The sequence below is a fragment of the Stegodyphus dumicola genome, chromosome 7 (assembly GCF_044657685.1).
Source record: "Stegodyphus dumicola isolate Sdum_Otavi_A_Nest chromosome 7, ASM4465768v1".
NCBI classification, from domain to species: Eukaryota; Metazoa; Arthropoda; class Arachnida; order Araneae; family Eresidae; genus Stegodyphus; species Stegodyphus dumicola.
In genome coordinates, this window is record NC_140774.1 from 12015856 (window position 1) to 12039325 (window position 23470).

Below are 23470 nucleotides of genomic sequence, written 5' to 3' on the forward strand. Positions count from 1 at the left end.
GGTTCAACGCTTCCTGAAGGGCATGGCGGCAAGCTGATATGACATGGGCATTGTAAAACTGCCACAGCGTCTACAAAAATGCATCGACCGAAATGGTGATTATGTTGAAAAATAAAGCATTCTTCAATCTTTAAAGTGATGTAGCAATTATAGAAAATAAACGGTTCTTTGTATATCTAAAAATATAGGAGACCTTTTTTTTGGGGGGGGGATTACCCGTAATAACACCATGCAGAAATTGAAAACTGTACAGAATGCGATTTTGAGAGAAATGGTGAACTGCCGATGGTTCATAAGAAACACGGCAATCCACCGCGAATTAAATATTCTAGAAATTCATGTATATATTGCCAAACTGGCAGAAAAATTCTTCCGGAAAATACCGGATGTCAACAACAGTGTTATTCCTCTTCTCAACTATGATGTTTCAGCAAATGCAGATAGAAAAAGGCTAATGGCTGTGTTAAGACACATCACTTAATTTTTTGCATTGTATAATTTTTGTATTGTATATTCAGTTAATCTATGTTCCTAATGTTAATTAGCCCCACTCTTACCTTGTTTTACTTCTTATGTTCCTTTCCATATACTCTTTCTCTTCTTTACTGCTATTATAAGGACAGACTATCACTGGCATATCTTTGCAAACCTGCTTATCTGTTGATTCGCACATTACTCATCGCCTTACAGTGTCTTCTGCCTAATTTGGACTTGCTGCAGCAATTGATGATCTGAGCTGAGCATTTTTTCGTGTTCACAAACATCGCTTGATGGACTATCGACATGATATTATTCCTTTCCTCCATATTTCATATGGACCTCACCGAACCACAAGAGAATTATGAACTCACATGTGTTCGAAAATCTAAATGCCATGTTATACTGGGATAGCGAAATCATCGCGGGTACCCAAGAGAGCGTCGGCATCGCGCCTGAACCGAAGGGGCAGTCAGTTCTATCCTGTAAGGCAGGTGGCTTCAACCCTCCGAGTAGGCTGGCAGGACAGCCATTTTTCTGACTCTTCGCTCGGTGCCTTGCGTGGTGCATTGAGCCTTGTGAGCCCAACGATCCCTGCCTGACATGGGGAGTAACTAATGAGCGAACATCTGTGCGGCCTTGAATAGATACGATACAAGTAACGTCATAACTAGTTCCACAGACACTCACGCATACGCATTTGACTCTAAATATTTGCATAATTCTTCGGTATTGTTAGTACCTTTGGTTCAATGCTTTTCGTAAAAATACACATAATTTTCAAATTTTCCATGCGAGCGCTTATATTTTCAGATTTTTATTCTTAGGGAATGTATGAATGTTTTTCTCTTTGTGATTCAACATGGTTCATTGAAGTTGTAAGGTTCCTTTATGCTAGCTTACCAGTTATTTTATATTGTTAAGAATTATTTATTTAGTTAGATATGTTTTAGTAGAATTGTAATTAAAATTGTTTTATTTCCCCGTGCAATGCAGCGCGTGACGAATTTTAAGAGAAAGTTAAGTCGGAAAAGTAAAAAAAACAAGAGCACGTGCATTTAATAAAAGTTTATCTCCGTGATTAATATTAAATTTGAATAAATGTAATTGACTTCAATGTTAACCGTAACGGTAATTCTACTCTTTTTGCTTTCCAGAAATTGCTAGAACTCTCTCGTGCGGCCGATTTAAAAAGCTATAAAAGCCAAAGAGAGAACATCTCAGCTCAGTTGTTGCTGTTGTTTACTTAGCTGCTTTCATTTTGAGATCGGATTAGCTGTCTCTGCGTTCTATTTAACGTTTTAGTAGTCTAAAATATAAGTACTGAGTGAAATTGCACGCATATCTCTGAGAAAAAATCCAACGTTCTGTCATATTTCTCGTGATAATTTTATTAAAGTTTTGTCGTTTACATGGTTGCTAGAGCATACAGGTTTTTCAGACTTCGCCCTTGCACTATGATTGCTGATAACTGGTTAAGTTTCCAGCTGAAATATCCACGCTGGTTAAGTTTTGAGCCAACTTCGCATTAATTGATTTGTGTAGCCTTTGGTACTAGCTTATTTGAACTTAAATTGTACATTTGAAATTAATTAAAATTATCTCACCACAAGTGGCTGCCTGAGTTGAAAGCACCAAGCATGCCTTTCGCTCTTATTGAGTTTTCAATAAAGGGCTATTTACAGTCTTAAGTTCCAGTTGTTATTTTAGATTTGGTAATAATGCGCTGCCAGTCTATCTAAAGTTTAAGTACAGTGTATGACAACAAAGGAAAAACCATTACTTCGAAGCTAGAATTTAAAGACATATTTCATTTTCAGATAGCAAATGAAACTTAAAACAATCGAAGACCACTTTCAAACACTGCAGACATTTTTAAAAATTTTTTAATAACACTCTTGAGCAAACTCAAAAAGAAATTACAAACATGTACAATTAATGTACAATAGCTCAGCATATTCACAGAAAACATATAAGAGGCATAGAAATGCATTCATAAAAGTGCTGTAGTTTTATCAGATAAGGTGCAAGAACATCTGTTATATTAAAAATTCCTATTAAAAATATGAAACTGTTAAAGTTTTGCAGTTAACATTATAACGAAAATAAATCAAACGAAGAATATTTTTCCATTAAAAACAACGAAATTAAGATATTTAGCAACATAGTCAATTTTAATAACATGAAATCAACTTGCATTCTTTTTAAATCACAAAATGGAAATACTAAACAAATTCAAATAAAACAAACGTTGAACCTTTATGACTGAATTAACTTGTGTCTTAAAAAAGTCATGTAAACAGTGACTAGAAAACAGAAAAACAGTTAAGTTTCTACAATCTATATATCACATTTCATTTTGGCACAATTTCTTTAGCACTACTTAAAACAAGCCGAATTTTGTTGCAAAATTCTACATTTCAATATGCATTATTAAACGACTAATAAATTGCATAGTTTAAAAAGATACTAGTTTTCTTAATCAACAATCATCTAAAAATTTGAAAGTTCTGAGGAAGCTTTTTTGTAAACTCTGAGAGTTTACAAAAAAGCTTACACAAAAGTTTGGTTCGTCATATATCATGGTATCAGTTCTGAATAAAACTTTTAAGGAATATTCAAGGATAGAAAAACTGCAAAAAAACATTGCGTGGATATTTTGAAGTCTGTTGTATGACAAGAAGAAATTTTGAAAAAGATTTTACTGCAATATTTAAAACATGAGAAAATTTTTAACTGATATACACAGAGCGTCTGCAGAGTTTTAAAACTAATAAATCTGTCAAACGATATTCCCGGAATCTTCTGTATCTTTTATTAAATAATGAAGAACCTGTATGTAAGCATGTATGTATTTTCCTCGCACTATGAAAAAATTCGATATTTACGAAATTTTTATTAATAAATTTGTAAAGTTCCATTATGTTAATCTAACTAGCCATTATCATTTGGATTTTTACTGTCACTTTTCCTTTCCGTTTCCCTATCAGAATGCAAATCAGATGAGTGTATTTAAGGCGAGGTTCTTGGACTGTAAGACAGAGCGTGTTCCTGCCTCCTGAGGCCACGTTGTTAGGTTTCGATAACTTTTAGAAGATTATAATTCTTCGGTTTTGTATTATAGTTGCCGACATTTGAATTGTTACGCCTGTGAGAAGTTTGAGCCAACTTCACGTTAAATCAATTCTGTAGCCTATGGTACCCAGTCTTACTTTACATCTTGAAAATGCCTGTGACTTTAAATTTCGCTGCCATAAGTGGTTACTGATTTGTAAGCAAGAGTAGTACGTTTATGTTGAAGTTCTGATTTAATAAATAGATTTATTTCTAAATCTTCTTAAACCTTGCAATTCTTTTCAGACATAGCGATAATTCGTTCTGAGGAGTTTGGACTTAGTTTGTAATACCAAAGAATAACTCTATCAATTAAAAGATTTAAAAGAATCATTTATTAAAAATTAATTTAAATTAAAATTATTGCCACTCGGCAAACGGTATGATATTATGTTTTCAGATTTCAACAGAAAACTCGGAGATTTGAAAGAAAAGTGTTGCCACTCTAAACGTAAGATTACTTATCGTTCAAGTTTACACAACGAACTCAAGTACGATTTAAGAAAGGTACTACCACTAACGATTTAAGAAAAGTACTACCACTAACAATTTAAGAAAAGTGATACCACTAACGAAGTAATTATTTTACCTTCCATGCGCCACTGTGTTGCAACAAACTAAAGTGCAAGATAGTTGTCTTTCAAACGTAATAAAAGAACTCAGCAGTTTTGAAAAATAGTACTGCCACTGCCGTAAAGAAAATATTTCTATCTTCCACGCCTCAGCATGTTGCCACTCGGAAAAGCGTAAGTTACTTATTTTTTTAGCCCAAAAGGGACGTTTCTCCAGAATGGATTATTAGTCTCGAAACGGCATTTTGCGTTGAAAGACTATAAATGGCGTATCACTTTTCAAATTGTTGCCACCAAACACTATCATCCTGTGTTTAAATGACTTAAATAATGAAGAATCTGCATGAATGCATGTATGTTTCTAGCACTGTGAAAAAACAATGGTACCTAGGGCGAACAAATTTTGAATAACGTAGTTCTCCACCCGAACACGGGCACCTGGAAGCCCGAATTTGGAATTCCGAATTGGTTTTATTATCTATTTCATATTTTGTAAAACTTAAAACAAATTTTTGTTTAACAAACTCAGCGGTTTGAAAGCGAGTAGGGGCAACACTGTACGTAGGAAAAAAAATTATCTCCAGAGCATGAGACTGTCTATCGGATGTTTTAAGCATTAATTATTTCATTTCAATTATCTTGCGATTAATTATCTAATCCCATGATTAATTTTAATTATCTTGTGATTTTTCTCTTGAAGAAAATTTTATGTGACGTAAGTGCCAAGAAAGTGATATTTAATAAACACACAAACAAGTAACACACAAAAGTACTAACATTAAACACACAAAAAGTTAATAATACAAAGATAAAAAAAATGTTTTGTAAAGCTATCTTAGTAAAAATGCTGAACATTAATATAATGAGCTAATAAAAGACTGAAAAAAAATTGTTATGCCAACATTTAACGCTACATCGAGCATTCTAAACGTTTAGTGTTATGCTGCTTTAAAATATTTTGTAATTCTGCTTTTGAATTGCATGTGGCGGAAGTATGAAGAAACATGCTTAATAATAAAGCTAAAAAGACAAATAAAAATGGATTAATAAGAGTGATTGTAACAGCAGACTAGTAGATTGCGAGCTCAGCGAGCGTAATACCTTAACAAACCCTTTTGGACGACTGTTAGAATCTAAAGCCTTTCAAATTTTTAATTATCTTGATAACATTTTATATAACTGTATTAGACTGCTCCCACACCAGTGTAGTTAATGAACTACTTTGATGCAGTGAACATCTTGTTCGAAACATCAGAAACCGGGATGTGTTAAAAGTCTGTAGACACAATGTGCATTTATTGGTTACCTATTAACAAAACTAACAACATAAACAAGAGTATCAAATTATTTTTCTTCTTTTGTGTTTGTATTTAAGATAATATAATACGTATCCTCTAGCTTAACTGTTGCGTTAACATACTTTTTTCACAGGGGACTTCAATATTCAAATAACTCTATTAATTTCTTATCGATAGCATCATCGCTTAATTTTTACATTTATATATATTTATTAAAAATTATATAATATTTATTAAAAAGTTTTATTTAAAAATGTTTCATTATTTTACAACACGATTCGCTTCGTATTCTAAATGCACAGCTATAAATACGTCACGGAAAACCATAGCTAAAAGTACAACACAGAATTCCTGCAAATATTGATGACAATAATACACCTGCTTTGCTTATGGTATGAGTCACACGTCAGTGTGTTATTTAAGTACATTCGGCCGCAGCTTTATTTCATCATAGAACACACATATTCAATTATCATTTCGTTCACTGAACTTATAGGAATATAACAACAAACATATTTACTACTCGAATTTATATTCTACTACTAATTTCTACTGTCGCACTACAAACATACTCTACAGAAATGTAGATTATGACATCAAAATGCTCCTACCAAGTAATAGCAACAAACGCGGAATGATTTAAATCTAGTATTATGAAATGGACGCAGGTAATCGAAATGTGCTTTCTTCAAGGATGGAATGTATAGAAGTGTTCTGGAGAGCGTTTATGGACGCTAATAAAGTTGGATGGATAGTTTATTCGTAATTTAATATAAAACTTCGAATAAAATTAATTGAATGATGAAACTGAAATATTCTGAATGAAATTGATTGAAATAAAATGAATGAAACTGAATAATAATACTTTTATTTAAATCTTTGAATGAAATTTTATAAAAGGGCGTTCTGCCTACATGCAATATGTCAGTAACTACCATCGTGCTATTATTGTATGTGAGCTTTATTTATAAAAATGATTTGCTGTTTAAAATACGACTGAGTCTTGTTTATTTTATATTCCTATTAAAATCACGGGGTTAAAATGTCTTAAAATAAAGTTTTCAAAGAATTAATTTATAGTAAACTCTCAGTTAATCTCGCTAGGGATTAAGCAAACACTCTGTCTAGAAAAAGGTTACGTTTACTTAGGACAGAGCTATTCAAAAATTATTACTACGAACCAACAAAATTCATGAATCAAAAATCTGATGTAGACACCACATGACTTCCTTATACGACCGAATAAATTATATGTATGTTTTGCTGCAGATCATTTAAGCTTATTTCCTCGAATTGTTCTTTGATCCTTCGAGGCAGGTTGAAAATTGTATTAAAAACTGTAAATTTTGAAATTAAATATCCCGCTCAGTTCTCTAGTTTACTATTATTTGTTAAGTGAGTAGATAAATTTCGGTTATCGTCTGCCATCTTTAAAATTATAGAGTTGTTGTTTTATCTTACATTTCCAAATCAAAGTATAATTAAAAATAAGCAGTTATTTTTTTAACTTGTGCCATTATTGAGTTTATTCTAAACGCGATTATTTGTTGAACAGCATTGACGAAGATTTAACTACAGTCAATTAGATGACGGTCTAGCCTAATTTTTGTCACCATTTCTTAATTATTTGACGAAAAGCAACGTTCAATAGTTCTGAAACCTTCCATTTAGAAAACCGCACACATTCAGCAAACGACTTTTTGTGATTACTAATTTTTCAGCGATAACTTCGAATACACTTGCTTCTTGATAGCTTCCAATTTGCTTAAAGGATTTACAAGTTTACCATTCGAAATGGTAAAGATAAATATATTCTGTTTAATCTCGCTTAATATCTTGTTGTAAAAATTCACTTGATTAAGAAATCGTAATCCATAAACTTCGTCTGTCTAGCTGTTTAAGCATTTGTAATTTATGTTAAAATTAATACATTAAAACTAGCGCATAATTCCATTATTACAGCTTGTCCATCTCCAATCTTGCTGAATGTTACGTACTCCTGCCTCCTAATCACTTTGTTTAAGAACATCACTTAACAACAACCATATAAGTTAAACAGTAAAAAACATCAACAAATCAACTTTACAAGTTAATATATAAGCAAGATTTGGAAAATTTGTACATAAATGGCAAGAAAATGAGTTCTAACTTAGACAAGGTCAGTAGACAAACAAGATTATGCTCTTTCAAGGTCAAGTCTTTCTCTTTTTGATGCTCGAGACAGTGACGTATCTTATGTATCTGCTCAGACTTGAATCAAGGACGTCGGTGTTACCACACTAGTTGACCTTGTTCAATATGAGCAAACCTTGTAGTATAGTAACCTTGTCGCACACACACAAAAAAATAGGACTGTTCTATATTTCCCGTTCTACTGGGCCGATTGACCAAATTTCACCTGCGCATTTCATGTTTTGAAAAAGCGGCTAAGGACATATATTAGATTTATATATAGCATTGGTTTAAGTGTTCTGACACAAAATCAGACCTTTTCTGAAATGACCTATTGATTTGTTTTCCTTATTTAGATTCTACGACTCAAATTATGCTTAAATATTAAATTTTGTGAAATTTCGTGACAAACTTACAAAAAATTCAATTTATCTTTGCGCATTTTTTTTAGTTTACGCCAAGGATAATTCACTTGGCGAAATTCTGGACTTATGGTAACCTATTTTTCAGCCCCTTTCATTGCACACGAGCAGGGAAAAAATGCATCGTTCATTCTTTCAAATAATTTTAATAAAGTGCGTAAACTATACTTGGCTTTTTTACCGCTTATAACAAGTACGCCGAATTTCAAAACGCTCCAATATGTAAATTTACATATATCTTTGTGAATTTTGAATAAAAGACTCTAATGTTTTGCAAGTACGCCTATAAATATATCTACTTTAAGATGAGAGCAAAACTTTTATAAGTTAAAATTCAAAACGCTTTTTAAAAAATACAAAATTTTAAAATAAATAAAAAATATCTGCGAATTTTATTTGGACTGAATCTGAATTTCAGATTGTAAAAGAAGAAATCCATTAAGTTTAATAAAAAAAAAAAGAGATATATTAAATATATACTAAATTCAATTAATAACGAGGAGCTAAAATTTTTATAGTTAATTTTTTAAAAACTACTCGTGAGATTTTTTTACAAAACTTTGTATTTTGGCATAATCTGAGTCGTAGACTGGAATATGGAAAAAAAATCTGTTTGAAATTTCAGAAAAAGTTCGATGTTGTATCAAAATACCTATGTTTGAACAAAAGTTGCACATAAATCTAATAAATATCCTAAGTCGCTCTTTCGGGACATGAAAAACGCAAGTTAAATATCGTCAATCGGCTCAGTAGAACGGGAGATATAGAACTGGTCCTCTCCCTTTTCTGTATGTAAAGTGTACATCACAGAAGCACTAACCAAAGTTGAGTTGGTTAGAAACAAAGATTACTCAAGTCAATAACTTAGCAACAACTGACAGATGGCGTCTCAGAATAGCAAATGATTTGGCAATAGCAAAGATGCGGCATGAGAATGACGTTCAAAAGTCAGCGGTAACTTTGGACAATTTTCATCCACCTTCACTTGTTGTTGTTATCATCCTTCATGTAATCTTTCCGCTTCAGCATTGCAAAATGAGTCAGATGTAGCCCGCCCTTTTTCTTGTTACCTCTTTCCAAAGTTCCAGTCATGCTGTATCCTTGCCTAAAGTCAGCTGAAGTCACATGAGTTGTCAGGTACATCCTGAAAAAGAAATCATACATTTTTCAGGAAAAAATTCATCTGGTAAAAATATTTTGCAACGTCCATTGTAAGATTTAAGCAGTACAAAAATAAAACACTTAACTTTAGATTTCTGATCCAGTTTTGTTGTAATAGGGGGACCGGAAAGTAACGTCGCTTTCTTACATTAAATTCACACGAATACATTTTTAACACGTTTTTATTTATTATATCAACAACCTTTTTCCATCTAGTGTGCAGATTTTTAATCCCCGAACCGATATAAATCAATTGGGTTTTGAGTAAGATGTCTCAAGATGGCATTTTGGACATCATTCAAATTTTCAAATTTTTTGGCACTAAGAAAATGTTGTAGGGATCGGAATAAATGGAAATCCGAGTGTACGATGTCGGGCGAGTACGGTGGGTGATGCAGCACCTCCCATCCCAATTCATTCATTTTTTCCAGTGTCCGTCTTTCACAGTGCGGTCTTGCAATGTCGTGTAGCAGAATGATGCCTTATCTATTGACAATCGCCGGATATTTTTCGATTAAACATTGGTTCACTCGATCCAATTGTTCACAATAAAGATCTGCATTAACAGTTTGTCCAGGTTTCAGCAATTCAAAATGAACAATTCCGCGAATACTCCACCAAACACACAGAAGCGCTTTTTTGGGATGTAAACCCTTTGTAACCCCTATTAAAAACTGCCTTTTGCGTTTTGGATTATCATACAGGCCCCATTTTTCGTCTCCAGTAATCAAATGACTAAAAAACGGTTCTGTATGGTGCCGTTGAAGCAATACGTTGCATGTGTTGGATCGGTTGGCTTTATTCTCTTCTAACAAATTATGGGGGGACTCAAACACCTGCTTTGCTTATTTTCCCATTCTGCTTTAAATGTTCTTGGATGGTCGACCAAGGTTGGTTAAGAGTGTTTGACATGGATTTGCTTCCACTTCTGCCCTTAGCATGTTGTTCTCGACATGCGCAGAAACGACATTACTTTCCGATCCCACTATTACATTTTCAACTCTATTATTGCAGTTTTAAATTTGTTCAAGTTTGAGAGGTCAGTTGCCTAAAATACTTGTTATAAAAAAAGAAAAATATATGTAATGAGTTTAATGAATACAGCTAATGTTTTTTACAGGTTTAGCTAGTAATTAATAACAGCTGAAATCTCCACGTTTATTGCTTCAGGTCAAGCCAGTAATTAATAATAGCTAAAATTTCCACGTTTATTGCTTTCAAATCGCTTAGCTTGTTAATTAATCAGCTTAGCTCCATCATTAAAATGGAGTGTCAAGTCGACAAAAATAAACATTTTCGACACTTTGTTCTTTTTGCGTTTAATCGAGGCGCCAATGCTGCAGAAGCTGCCCGAGAGATTTGTGAAGTGTACGGAGAAGGTGCAATGCCCGAACTAATTGCAAGAAATTGGTTTTTCAAATTCAAAAATGGAAATTTTGACCTCGAAGACGCTGCTCTTTCAGGACAACTAGATGAGTTTCATCAAGAACGTTTAAATCAACTTCTGCACGAAGACGCGAGTCAAACCACTCGAGACTTAGCCGAACGAATGGGTTGTAGCCAAATGACTACATCTTGGGTCTATGGGAAAAGTCTAAAAACTCGCATATTATTGACTAATTTATTGTTTTTGTTTTGTTAAAAAAATTTTAATTAAAAAACGGGCATTAATTATGTTTCAATCCAATAAATACAATATACAACTATTCTGCGTATAAGCAGGGTATTATATAGCTTAATCCTACTCCAAATTTATTCTCGGAAAAACTGCTGAGAATACGTTCTAGAATATTCTCGCTCCGTCAATGGCATATCGTGAAATGGACGATTTCGCGCTAAATGTGGCCAACCCTGCTTCCTTTGCCGCTTTTAAGCAACCATAACCTTACAACGCGGGGAAGCTGTCTTACCGCAGCTGGCCATTTCGCAACAATATTTACGAAAATGCGTTCACTGTAATTCAACAAAATGAATTACAGCAAATTTCACTATATTAATTTATAGAAATTAATGCTTTCGAATTTTTCGATTGTAAATAATTTCTTGGTTGAAATACTCAGTAAAGGAAAAATTAGAAAATATTAATTTAGTTTACATAGTGGAAAAATCATCTCCTTATTTAATTGAAGTTCTCTTAGGTATATAATAAAAACGTTTATCTTCGGATAATTAAGGTTCTATTAGTTGCTTTTTTTTTTTTTTTTTTTTTTTTAAATGTCTGTGTGTGTGAGTATAGATCTATACACACAGCTCCTTACAATTATTATGAAGTGAGTATGTTATTTTGTTTTCATCATCATTATTCAGAGATCAAAATCAGAGAAAGCTTCTGATTTTGCTTAAATATTAGCTTAACTTTACCCCATCCTCAAGACGTTTAGAAAGCGAACTCTTCCAAATTTTAAATACAATTTTTAAAAAATTAAAAATTAAAAAAAAAAGGAAATCTGAAAGCTTTTAGATTTTAAATTACGTCCTAAGGGGCGTTTTTTTAACAACCTTTATTTATTAAATATCACGTTCTTCGCACTTAAACCATAAAATTCAGTTCAAAAGCAATATCGCTAAATAGATTTAAATTGAACATATCTTTAGAATTTCTGATACAGAGTCTCCCGCGTTGGAGATAAAAATGTTTTTTCTGTACAACGTTGCTATTGCTCGCTTTGAAATTCTTGAGTTTGTTAATCAAAAATTCGTTAAAGTTTTACAAAATAGGAAATCGATAATAAGACAAATTCCAAATTTCAAATTTGGGCTTTCATTCAAATCAAATATTCGCAGTAGGATTATGTTATTCAAAATTCGATGGCTCTATGCCATCGAATTTTGAATCGTTGTTTTATCCCAATGCGAGAAATAGACATACATTTATGCAGATTTTTCATTATTTAATTTCGTCAAATATAATGCAGGACTCTCACATTTGGTGGCAACAGTTTGAAAAGCGAAACGGACATTTATAGTGAACCAACGCAAAATCGCAAAACGAAAACAATAGTCCTTCAGGGACAAAGCTCCTTTGGACTAATAATTTTAAATTTTAAATTCGTCTACATAGTGTTTGTTTTTAGTCTTACTATTTGAACTTTTCGCGGATTTTGAGTGCGTGTCCTTTGATCGATGAAGCAATTGTAGTGAAAGATATGATAGTGATCGATTATAGTGATCGATGAAGCAATTATAGTGCGTGTCCTTTGATCGATGAAGCAATTATAGTGATAAAACAGGGTCATCTAACGTTGTTGGATGGTTTTGAATATCATTACACGAGAGAAGACAGATTGAACGGTGACGCGGTGATGAAGACGATGACAATTTATGATAGCGTCGAGTTGCAAGTGTAGCAAACTACACAGTTCCAGCAACACTGAATGATCTGAGGCCCGAGGAGTAGCTGCGGACAACAGTTACAGAACGCGAGATTTGAGGTACAGGGATATAGAAATGAAAATATTTTATTAGAGTGTAGAGACATTAGATTATTGCGAAGCAGGAAATGTGAAAAACGAGCAGTGCCCTCGCCGGGACTCGAACCACGGACCTCTCGAATACGCGTCGAGCGTGCTGACCACTACACCACGAAGGCATACTAAGAAGACGGGAAAAATACCTTATAAAATATTGTAATTTTAATAACACTACGTATTCGTACTAGAACGTAAGTTTCTTTTAAATAAAAATATTATCATAGGTACCGGCACCTTATCCCTAATATTTTTCATTTCTTATCATCTTATTATAACCGTAATCTTTGGGAAATAAAATTACTCGCATAATTTTTCCCTCTCGATTTTCGTGCGATGAAATTAGTAAAAAACAAGAGAAAAAAATATCTAGAAATAAAGCAGAGTTGGCGATAGTTTTTAACAACTGGTACGCAAAGACTTGAAAAATTTTTTAATTTTAAAAAATAATAATGTCGTCAACAAGAACTTTGTCAAAATCCGTAAAAACCCTGCTCATGTGCTACTGAATACACAGCGCCGGAAAGCGGCATTGCTTAACACTAATCAGCAGGGCTTAATTTCTAAAAGTAAAAGTGCGGAGTCCTATAAAAGATCGTCGGGAAAGAGGAACAGTGGTAAATAAATAAATAAAATGACTATAAAATTCATTAATGATTTTAAAATTAAATAGTTAAAAGTAATCGAATTAATTAATAATTATTATTTAATTGCTAATTATTTTTAATTCATCCATAATCACCTTGTTATTATTTATTTTAATCATTAAAAATTAAAGTAATTAAATAATTAAGCTGAAATAAAATGTAAAGAGATAAATTAAAAGTTTAAGAAATGATTTTTAATATTATTTTATTGCTAAAAATAAAATTTTCCAGATCAAATTTCTACTGAAATTGTTGTTCAGTTACATAAACGAAGGGCCGGGCCTTCTTATTTAGCGCTCCGGCTAAAACTAGAATTTATCTCAAAAACTAAGAAGTATCGGAGCCGCGTTCCGGCGCAATTCAAACTCTGCTAACCAGTACAACGACGTGGTAAGACATCATGGTTATGGGACGAGCCAAAAAAAAAAAGTCTGAGTTGCCTTGCTATGGCGGCGTCGTGTCCTTGCTATGACTGTCCGTTCTCGACCCTTCCTGTCTGGCTCAGTTGATTTTAAACTGCCGAGCAAGTCGTAACAGTGACGTAGCGAGGGGAGGGCAAGGGGGTGTATGATGCTCCGGGCGCCGCTTACAGAGGTGCACCAAATGTTCAAAAACAAAATCTCCAAACAAGATTATCCTGAAAATTTCAGTTTTTATTTTAATCGATTTCTGGAAAATATATTTTAAATTAATAATTATTGTAATACAATTAATTATATATTTTCTTGATTTGTCTGAAAAAATGTGTAATAAAATGTTTGCAGTACATCAACCAAATATCTCCCCATACGAAACGTTCTTTCTGACCACTTTATTTTTCTAAAATAGAGATATATTTTAATTTTTTTAAACGAAATGCACAAATAGCTTCCGCTTTTTATTTTCAAACGATAACATGACCTTGTGCCGAATTTCTCAAGCATAGCCTGTGTCCAAAAAACGATTCCATAGTTTGAAAATGACATTTTGGGAAACCCCTAACACTTTCACTACAATGGATTGCATTTGACTCTCGTGTTAACGACTGATGGCTTTCCTGGCTGCCGATTCAACTAAGTCATCTTGCTGGGACATCGTATAAAGCTACAAAGCATTCAAACGCGTGTCAATTGTCAATTGTTTCAAATGTGGTATGAGAAAAATTTGAAATGATCGACTTTCATGAAGTCATTGACAAATTTGCTTCATCCAAGGCAAGAAAAATGTATACATAGTAATTAATTGTATTAATGTATTATAATATTATTATTAATGAATATACCTACCTACTAAAAAATAAATAAATAATATCCAGATTCCAAATTACTGTTTCTATTGTAGATGTCTCCATTCAGTGGAGGATTACGCTATAAAAAAGTTTGATGGCTCTAGGTACCTCTGTTTTATCACAATGCGAGAAACATATATACATTTATGCAAATTCTTCATTATTTAATTTCTTTAAATAAATCTCTTTCTTTAAATTTAAATATAAAGAAATTATATTTCTTAAAATTCTTTAAATATATTGTAAACACAGGACGATAATAAGTGCTGGCAAGAATTTGAAAATTGGTTCGCCGTTTTTTAGTGATTCAACGCAAAATGCTAAAACGAAATTACCCCTTCTGGGCTGAAAAAATCTGAAAGCTTTCAGATTTTACTTTATGCCCAAAGGGGCTTTTTTTAACATTTTGTCTGTTACCGTTATTTATTAAATATCATGTTCTTCGCACTTAAACCATAAAATTCAGTTCAACAGCAATATCGCAAAATAATTTTAAAATGAGAACATCTTTAGAGTTTTCAATATACAGACAGGCGCGCTGGAGATAAAATGATTTTTTTACGTAGTTGCCGTTGCTTGCTTTGAAATCGTTGCGTTTTTTAGTCGAAAATTCGTTCAAGTTTTACAAATCGTGAAATAGATAATAAAACAAATTCCAAATTCCAAATTAAGGCTTCCAGATGCCCATATTAAAATGGTGGATTACGTTATTCAAAATTTTATGTCTCTAGGTACCGTTGTTTTCTCACAGCGAAAGAAACATATATTCATGCAGATTCTTCATTATTTAATTTCTTTAAATATAATTAATGCAGGGCTCTAATATTTGGTGGCAACAATTTCAAAAGGGAACCGACATACATAGTGAATCAACGCAAAATGCCAAAACAAAATTAATAATCCTTCTGGGCCCATTGCCCCTTTGGACTAAAAAAAAAGAAATCTTTTAACGACCAATAACCTTTGTTCCAGAAACAATAAAATTGGAAACTATGCTGGACGCTTCTTAAGAAATTTTCCTGCTGTTAGCCCGCATCTTAAGAACTTTTCCTGTTGTTAGCCCGCAAGAAAAAATTCGATTCTGTTGGAGAGGAGATAATTTCTTCATATATGCACAAAATGTCGCTGGTATAAAAGTCAAAAATATGGTTGATAAAATAGCTTTGTCAAGAAATACCGTCATGCGTCGTTCATGTCTAGAAATACTGTCATGCATGAACTGAAAGTGATCGAAATTATACTGAATTTTGGAAATTTGTCCCAACATATTCTTATAGGTTAGGATCAACATATGTTTTTTGAACAAATTTTGTATCATGAATATAATAAAATCAACATATCGTTCAAGATTAACTGATATGCACCTAAAACGCCTAATTTTGGTAGTATCTTAGGGAGCTAATCCTAACACAGACGAATCCCCCCCCCCCGGGAAAAACTACAAATTCAAAAGCTACATTAATTAAGTACTGACCTTTTTAATAATCATTTAGAATTAAATGTTTCAAATTATTCATTTTTATTTTACACATAACTGAGTGAACCTTTAAAATGTTTATTAACACTAAACCTTGGTTTTCCATTTTGTTTCATTAAACTTGAATGGGACTGAATAGATAATATGGAGCTACAAAAAGTCAGTTGTTAGAACAGATTTTTATCACAGAAAGAGTACTTTGTTTACAGATTTCGTACAATAGAAAAATGGTTTAATTAACACTCATTCAAATCTATGTGTTGTAATAATTTCCTTTTATGCTTACAGCACTAAAACTATCTCATGCGAAAATTAATAGGTGTATCACAAAATTCCACATGATTTGGACACAATAAAAAAGAAATGCATTTATATGAACATTAAAGAATATACTGAAAATGACATGAAACGGAGTTTCGTAGCATTTCAGATAAAACTGAATATCAGATAGCGGAAAGTCAGATAATGCGGCTGTATAGTAACTAATCATAGTCTTTATGCCGATCATTTGTTATATAAATTTTACAAATCTATAATAATATGATAAAAAAATCAATTATTTGCTTTAATAATTACTTACTTGAAATCTGGCTCTTCGGCTTCTTTGAATTTTCCTTTGATGCACATATTTCCTTTACCAAGATCCACTATTTTTCCACGTGCACTCATCCGCCGAGTAGCCGTTATCTCGGTAATTTTGCAGTATGTCCTACTCCACCACGGCCGTTTCAGAATCCAGTGAGCGTTTGGAGCCGTTCTTGCCCACCCTTCATCAGCAAAAAGCAAAATTTTGCTTGGCGATCCCTCGTGGTTGAGGATTTTCCGACAAGCTTGACCATGATTTTCATAATAGAATAATTGCACCATGACGGAGAACTGGTTTGAAGCACAAATCTTCTTGTTTGGAAGTGTGTTACCTCATTGATTGTAGCCGGAAGCAAAAGAAATTTTATGTAGTACTGTTTAGAAGTTTATAATTAATCTATTTTTTACCCTTTGGAGAATGTTATCCAGTTGTAAATATGTTTTGGTTGAAGACTAAACGACTGCAGGCCAAGTTGCTCGCTTTCCGACGGACAAGAATGGCAGTTTAATGACGAATATCTTCTCTGCAAATGACTCAATAACGCTTCACAAATATTACAATATAAAACACTGGAAACATTTTCAAAGCCTGAAATTTCATTTCCCACCTTCAGTTTTAGAGTCAAACGATTGTGTATGTGTGTTTTATGACTTCAACTACAAGCCATTTTTAGGCGAATAGAACATCTAGTTACCAACGTATTATACGAATGCCCATTTCGAAAACATTCTTGACTCCATTTCAAACTCAGCTATCATGCGCCCTAAATTACTAAACACAAAAGCTAAAGATCAGCTGAACATCTTTTCATTAGCGATTCCATGCTTTCAAAAACCCAAGATCCAAGTTACTGTTTACTGGATAAAAGCTGTTATCGTGGATCCCCGACATACAACGACAGAAACTCGATTACAACTCAATAATCCTATCTGACCTGCTTAGTATCAAAGCTGACCAACATAGCGGCAGTGGATGAAACCTTATAAAAACACTTAACCGTGCCGATTGAATCCGAAACCTTCTCTGCACGCAGCCGATAGTTGCCATGCTACCGCTTGCTCTCTGTATCACCCTCTTCCTGAGCTACTCGCGCATGCGTGTGGTAGCAGCTTGGAGATTTTTAGCGAGAACAATGCTGAGAGTAGGGAAAGTATCAAAGGGAGGGAAGGGGCCCTTTTGGAAGGATGCCCAAACAGATCCTTCGCGGATTTATGCTGATCTCCCTCTCCTACCTCCTCTGGGATATAAAATGCAATTTAGGGTGGATGTATCGAGTGTTAGCGAAAAGGGTTGAGATTGAAAGAGTTGCGTGTATATATAAAGAGCAGCCTGTTGAAGTGAAAGCGATCGAAGAACAAAAGATTTGAAGCGGGGAATTCAGAATTGATACTATCGAAGGTTTTAACTAAATACATCAGGTTTTAACCTATCTAAATAACCCATAACTGCAAACAAATTAAACTCTGCCTATCATTTAGCAGAACTAGAATTCGGTTTATTGCAGCAACTTCTTTCATTATACACAGCGGTTCTCCACCTTTCAGCTAACGCGTACCATCTAAACAAAACGTGAAACCCTCTAATACCACCATTACATTTTACAATGATTACTTTTCAATTTCTACATAATTTTTTTTTTTTTTAATTTATTTTTTTTTTTAATCTGAAAGCCCAAATTTTATATTACCCCCAAAGGAGCGTTTATTTAATGCTTTGTGTGTTACCTTTATTTATTAAATATCATGTTCTTCGCACTTAAACTATAAAATTCAGTTCAAGAGCAATATCGCCAAATAATTTTAAAATGAACAACATATCTTTAGAATTTTCGATACACAGTATCGCATAAAAATGTTTTCTCTGTACTACATTGCCATTGCTTGCTTTGAAATCCTTGAGTTTGTTAATCAAAAATTCGTTAAAGTTTTACAAAATGTGAAATCGATAATAAAACAAATTCCATATTTGCTGGAGACAAGTATTCCATATTTGCAAAAAAAAAAAAAAAAAAAAAAAAAAAAAAAGATGTCCATATTCGCAGGAAGATTAAGTTATTCAAAATTTGATGGCTTTAGGTACCGTTGTTTTATCACAGTGGGAGAAACATTTATTCAGCCTGTTCATTATTTAATTTCTTAAAATATAACACAGGGCGATAATATTTGGTGGCTACAATTTGAAAAGTGAAACGGACATTTAACTTTTCAACACAAAATGCCAAAACGAAGTTAATAGCCATATCTGGGCTGTTCAAAATTTGACGGCTATAATGACCGTCGTTTGTTCACAGTGCGAGAAACATTCATGCAGATTCTTCATTAATTAGCTACTTTAAATATGATGCAGGGCGATAATATTTGGTGGCAATAGTTTGAAAAGAGTATCGATGAAAAATGCCGTTTCGAAATTGATAGCCCTTCTGTACCTTTAAGGCCCTTTGGGCTAAAAATATTTTTGCCATTTGCCCAACTTATTGCATATTTAAATTAAATATACACATAAAAATATTAGATTAAAAATTCGTTACCATTTTAATTATCAAAATTGAAGTTATAATATTTTAATTCTAAAATTTAGTGCGAAATTTGGGTCTGTTTAAGATAAATCTTTTTTTTTTTTTTTTTTTTTTTTTTTTTTTTTTTTAATGTCTAGTCTTATTTCGCTTAGTTTTAAGCGTAAATTACAACCCACATTTTATTTTGTTCTGTACTTATTTCTAAAGTATAACCATGAAGAAAATTCTTCTTAACACATAAAGGTTGGGCAAAAAGGCAATAAAAATTTAAAGGCTTTATTTGAAATGTTTTTAAATTCTTTTTTTCTGTTGAGCAAAATATTAACAAGTGCGTTATTTTTGAAATCTTCAGTTAGAGTTCAATCCAAGGAAATTTCTATCAATTGTTCTTTTTCTTCACGAGATAAAATTTCAGGTACATTTGAAAAAAATGGATTTCTAATCCAATTTTTTTTTCACAGTTCTCGGGAAAATGCATGTTGAAACTATATATCAATGAAAAATAATGATTTTTAATGTCGGATGCTAATTCCTCTTCTGTTTTCAAATTATTTTCGGTTAGAAAACTTTCTAAAAGTGGCAAAAAGCTTAAGATATTATTATCCAACTCTTTAGTTACTAGCTCAATTTTTTTTTCTTTGCCTTTATTTTATCTCTAACGATATACAAATTAACATTTTGTCCTTGTAATCCTAAATTTAATTCATTTAACTTTCCAAAAGTAACAGCTAAATATGCTAAACGCGCCAACCATAATTCACTAAATAAACATTTTTGCAATTCAAATTTTGAATCACAGAGGAAATTTTGAAATTCTGATCGAAGTTAAAAAGACGATTTAAAACTTTACCTCCGGATAACCACCTTACTTCGGAATGTAACAAAAGCGTTTCATATTCACTGCCCATCTCTTGGCATAAAATCGTAAATATTCGTGAATTGAAAGCTCAGCTTTTAATAAAATTAATAGTTTTCACAATCTGTTTTCACAAAATTAAACAACACTTTTTAAATTGCTGCGTATATTCTCACATGGATTTCTTGGTGTGGTGACATATAATTTCGAATGTTTCCCTTCCTACAAGACTGTCACCGTAGTTTAAAAATCCGCCGTGTATATAATAAAGCTTCATAACATCTTATGCTGACAAATATGAATTCTGCTTAGTAAAACTTTTAATCTTTTTCATGATCTTCCATCCAAATAAATTTGTTGCTCTGCGTACTGTTTTCATTTTCCCCCTCTCCTCCTCCTCATTAGCATTCTCCTTTCCTAGTCCATGTTCCACTATTTCATCATTATATTGAAAAAGTGTGATGGGGATTTGTTGTTCGTTTGTTTTCGTCAACTCTTCACTAACATTAACTTTCTTCGAGCATGTAAATCAAAGATGCCCGATACGAGCGCAGGACATGTTTCTAAACTAAGATAATTCTTTGCCCTTAGAACGAACATAATCATAGGCCACAGTTTATGCTAACGATGACATAATGTGATGTGCATGACATCTTCCCATTCAAAAAATAAAGCAAATTTGGCATCTGTCAGTGTAAATTGTTTATGAAAATCATGAACACTGTCTCTAAAGTGAATACATTAATACATAAAAATGATCTACAGTTCATCTTTATATTCTGGATAACTTCTTGGGGGCAAATTCCACAAATGAGATACTTATTCAAAAAATAAAACACGGTGAGTATTTCGCATTGCAACTGGATGAAAGTACTGATATAATGAATTTTGTTCAATTGTTAGTTTACATAACGTTTCGAAGACGATAAACGAACTGCAGAAGATTATTTATTTTGTAAATCTCTTCATGATAAAGCAATGGAAAATGAAATTTTCAGAGTAATTGACAATTTTACGGCTGAGAATGATTCCTTGGAATAAGTTCATTGTCATATGCATTTACGGAACTCGGCTTTAGCAGGAAAACATACCGGCGTTATTTCTCAAATAAAGAGAATCGCACCTGAAACTAAATTTACTCACTGCTCCATTCATCGTGAAGCTTTAGTAGCCAAAAGAATCCCCGAAAATCTGAAAACCGTTTCGATCAGGTTGTGAAAACTCTTAATTTTATTAAAAGCTGAGCTTTAAATTCACGAATATTTACGATTTTATGCCAAGAGATGGGCAGTGAATATGAAACGCTTTTGTTACATTCCGAAGTAAAGTGGTTATCCGGAGGTAAAGTTTTGAATCGTCTTTTTAACTTCGATCAGAATTTCAAATTTTCCTCTGTGATTCAAAATTTGAATTGCAAAAATATTTATTTAGTGAATTATGTTTAACGCGTTTAGCATATTTAGCTCATATTTTTGTAAAGTTAAATGAATTAAATTTAGGTTTACAAGGACAAATTGTTAATTTGTTTATCATTAGAGATAAAATAAATGCAATGATAAAGGAACTCGAGCCAATAATCAAAGAACTGGCTAATAATATTTTAAGCTTTCTAGCACCTTTAGAAAATTTCTTAACCGAAAATAATTTGAAAATAAAAGAACAAGTAGCATCCGACATTAAAAATCGTTGTTTTTCTTCGATAAATAATTTCAACGTGTGTTTTCCCGAAAGAAAATTGAATTAGAAATCCAGGTTGTTCAAATGTACCTGAAATGTTATTTCGTGAATAAAAAGAACAATTGATAGAAATTTCCTGTGATCAAACTCTAACTGAATACTTCAAAAATAACATACTTGTTAACTTTCGGCTGAACTGAAATAAAGAATTTAAAGGCATTTCAAATAAAGCTATGAATTTTTTATTGCCTTTTTGTATTCCTATTTATGTGAATAATGATTTTCTTCCATGTTATATTTGAAAAATAAATATAGAACAAAATTTAAAGTGGATTTACGGTTAAAAATGAGTGAAACAGGACCAGACATAAAAAAAATTGGTCTCTCTTATACAGGTCCAAATTTTACACTAAATTTTAGATTTAAAGTATTATAACTTAAATTTTGATAATTAAAATGATAACCAGTTTTTAATCCAATATTTTTATTGTGTGCATATTTAATACAAACAGCCATAGGTTGTGCAAATGGCAATATATATATGTATATATATATATATACATATTAGTATTTCTATTGAGAAATTGAAAAATAATCATTGTAAAATGTAGTGCTGGTACTAAGATTTTCCAAATTTTCCTTAGATGATACAAGTTATTCAAAAGGCTTAGAACGGCTGCATTAAACTATAATTATGTGGCACTTTAACAACAAAATCAGGCCAAACTCAGCATCAAATAATCATTAGTTTCACAGACAAATTTTATGCATCATTGAGAGAGATTAGCAACGAAAGAAGTCCAGAGGCATCGGAAATACAGCATTAAATTAAAAATATAGGTATATATAAAACTCGTGTTTTCATGGAAAAGCATCACTTAATTTTACAGCTATTTCATTGAATGGGATATAGTTTATTCCCATTTCTACTTCTTTCTTTGCTAAATAAGCGGAAGTTTACTTAGACATATTACTAGAGGCTTTGTCTATATGAAGGTCAACTTTATTGATGTCCTTTCCATACAAGGATCGAATAATTTCTTCAAAAATTGCTTCTAAAAAATTCTGCTGCTAATACAGTGAATTAATTTCAGGCTTAGTTGAGTTTTTTTTAGTATTTATTTACCGCTGTAACAAAAGTCTGCAACTATCATAAATTCCGTTGGAAACTTTTCTGTACAGTGATGAAGCCACTTTGTACTGTCATTTTCGTCATTTGATGCTCTTATCACTTAAATATATACCCATGCCTCATCGAGTATTACCACATATTTCCATTTACCAGCAGCTAGATATTTTTATACAACTTTGTACAATTTCAGGAAAAAATTGCATGAAGAAAATGATTGTTTTTATTGAAATTAGATATGCGTAAAGCTCATACGCAGAAAATGTAATAATTAAAAATTCGAGGTTATAGGAATCATTAGCAGCTAGCTGTTTCACATTAAATATCCAATCAGTAATTAGTCAAATTACCCTTGGTGGCGATTACCCTGATGATGTAAACGTAGAGTTACGGAGTGATAATGATTCCTAATCTTATCCTGCAATACATTCTAGCAGGCATTGCTTGATTGTTTCTCCAGATCTGCGACATTTTAGGGTGCCGAATCTTCTGGCTTACCATATCCCATACACGCTCGATTGGCTATAGGTTGGCTATACATTTGATGACTGGTGACTTTCTGGCCAAAGAAGGGCATCAACGGCCGGAGACAGTCCAAAGATACCCAAGCCGTAGAGAGTCTAGCATTAGCCT

At 32.6% G+C, this 23470-nt stretch overlaps 1 protein-coding gene and 1 non-coding gene across 2 annotated transcripts; both read right to left on the reverse strand.

Moving 5' to 3' along the window:
* Positions 1-2345: 2345 nt before the first annotated feature.
* LOC118195220 (uncharacterized) lies at positions 2346-17720 on the reverse strand. Its single transcript, XM_035366479.2, has 2 exons — positions 16655-17720; positions 2346-9199 (listed from the first exon to the last, which is right to left on the reverse strand). The coding sequence occupies exons 1-2, from the start codon at positions 16939-16941 to the stop codon at positions 9037-9039; spliced, it is 450 nt and encodes a 149-aa protein (XP_035222370.1). The 5' UTR covers positions 16942-17720; the 3' UTR covers positions 2346-9036.
* On the reverse strand, positions 12733-12805 carry TRNAT-CGU (transfer RNA threonine (anticodon CGU)). The gene has a single exon. It is a non-coding gene; the product is annotated as a tRNA-Thr (tRNA).
* Positions 17721-23470: the final 5750 nt, after the last annotated feature.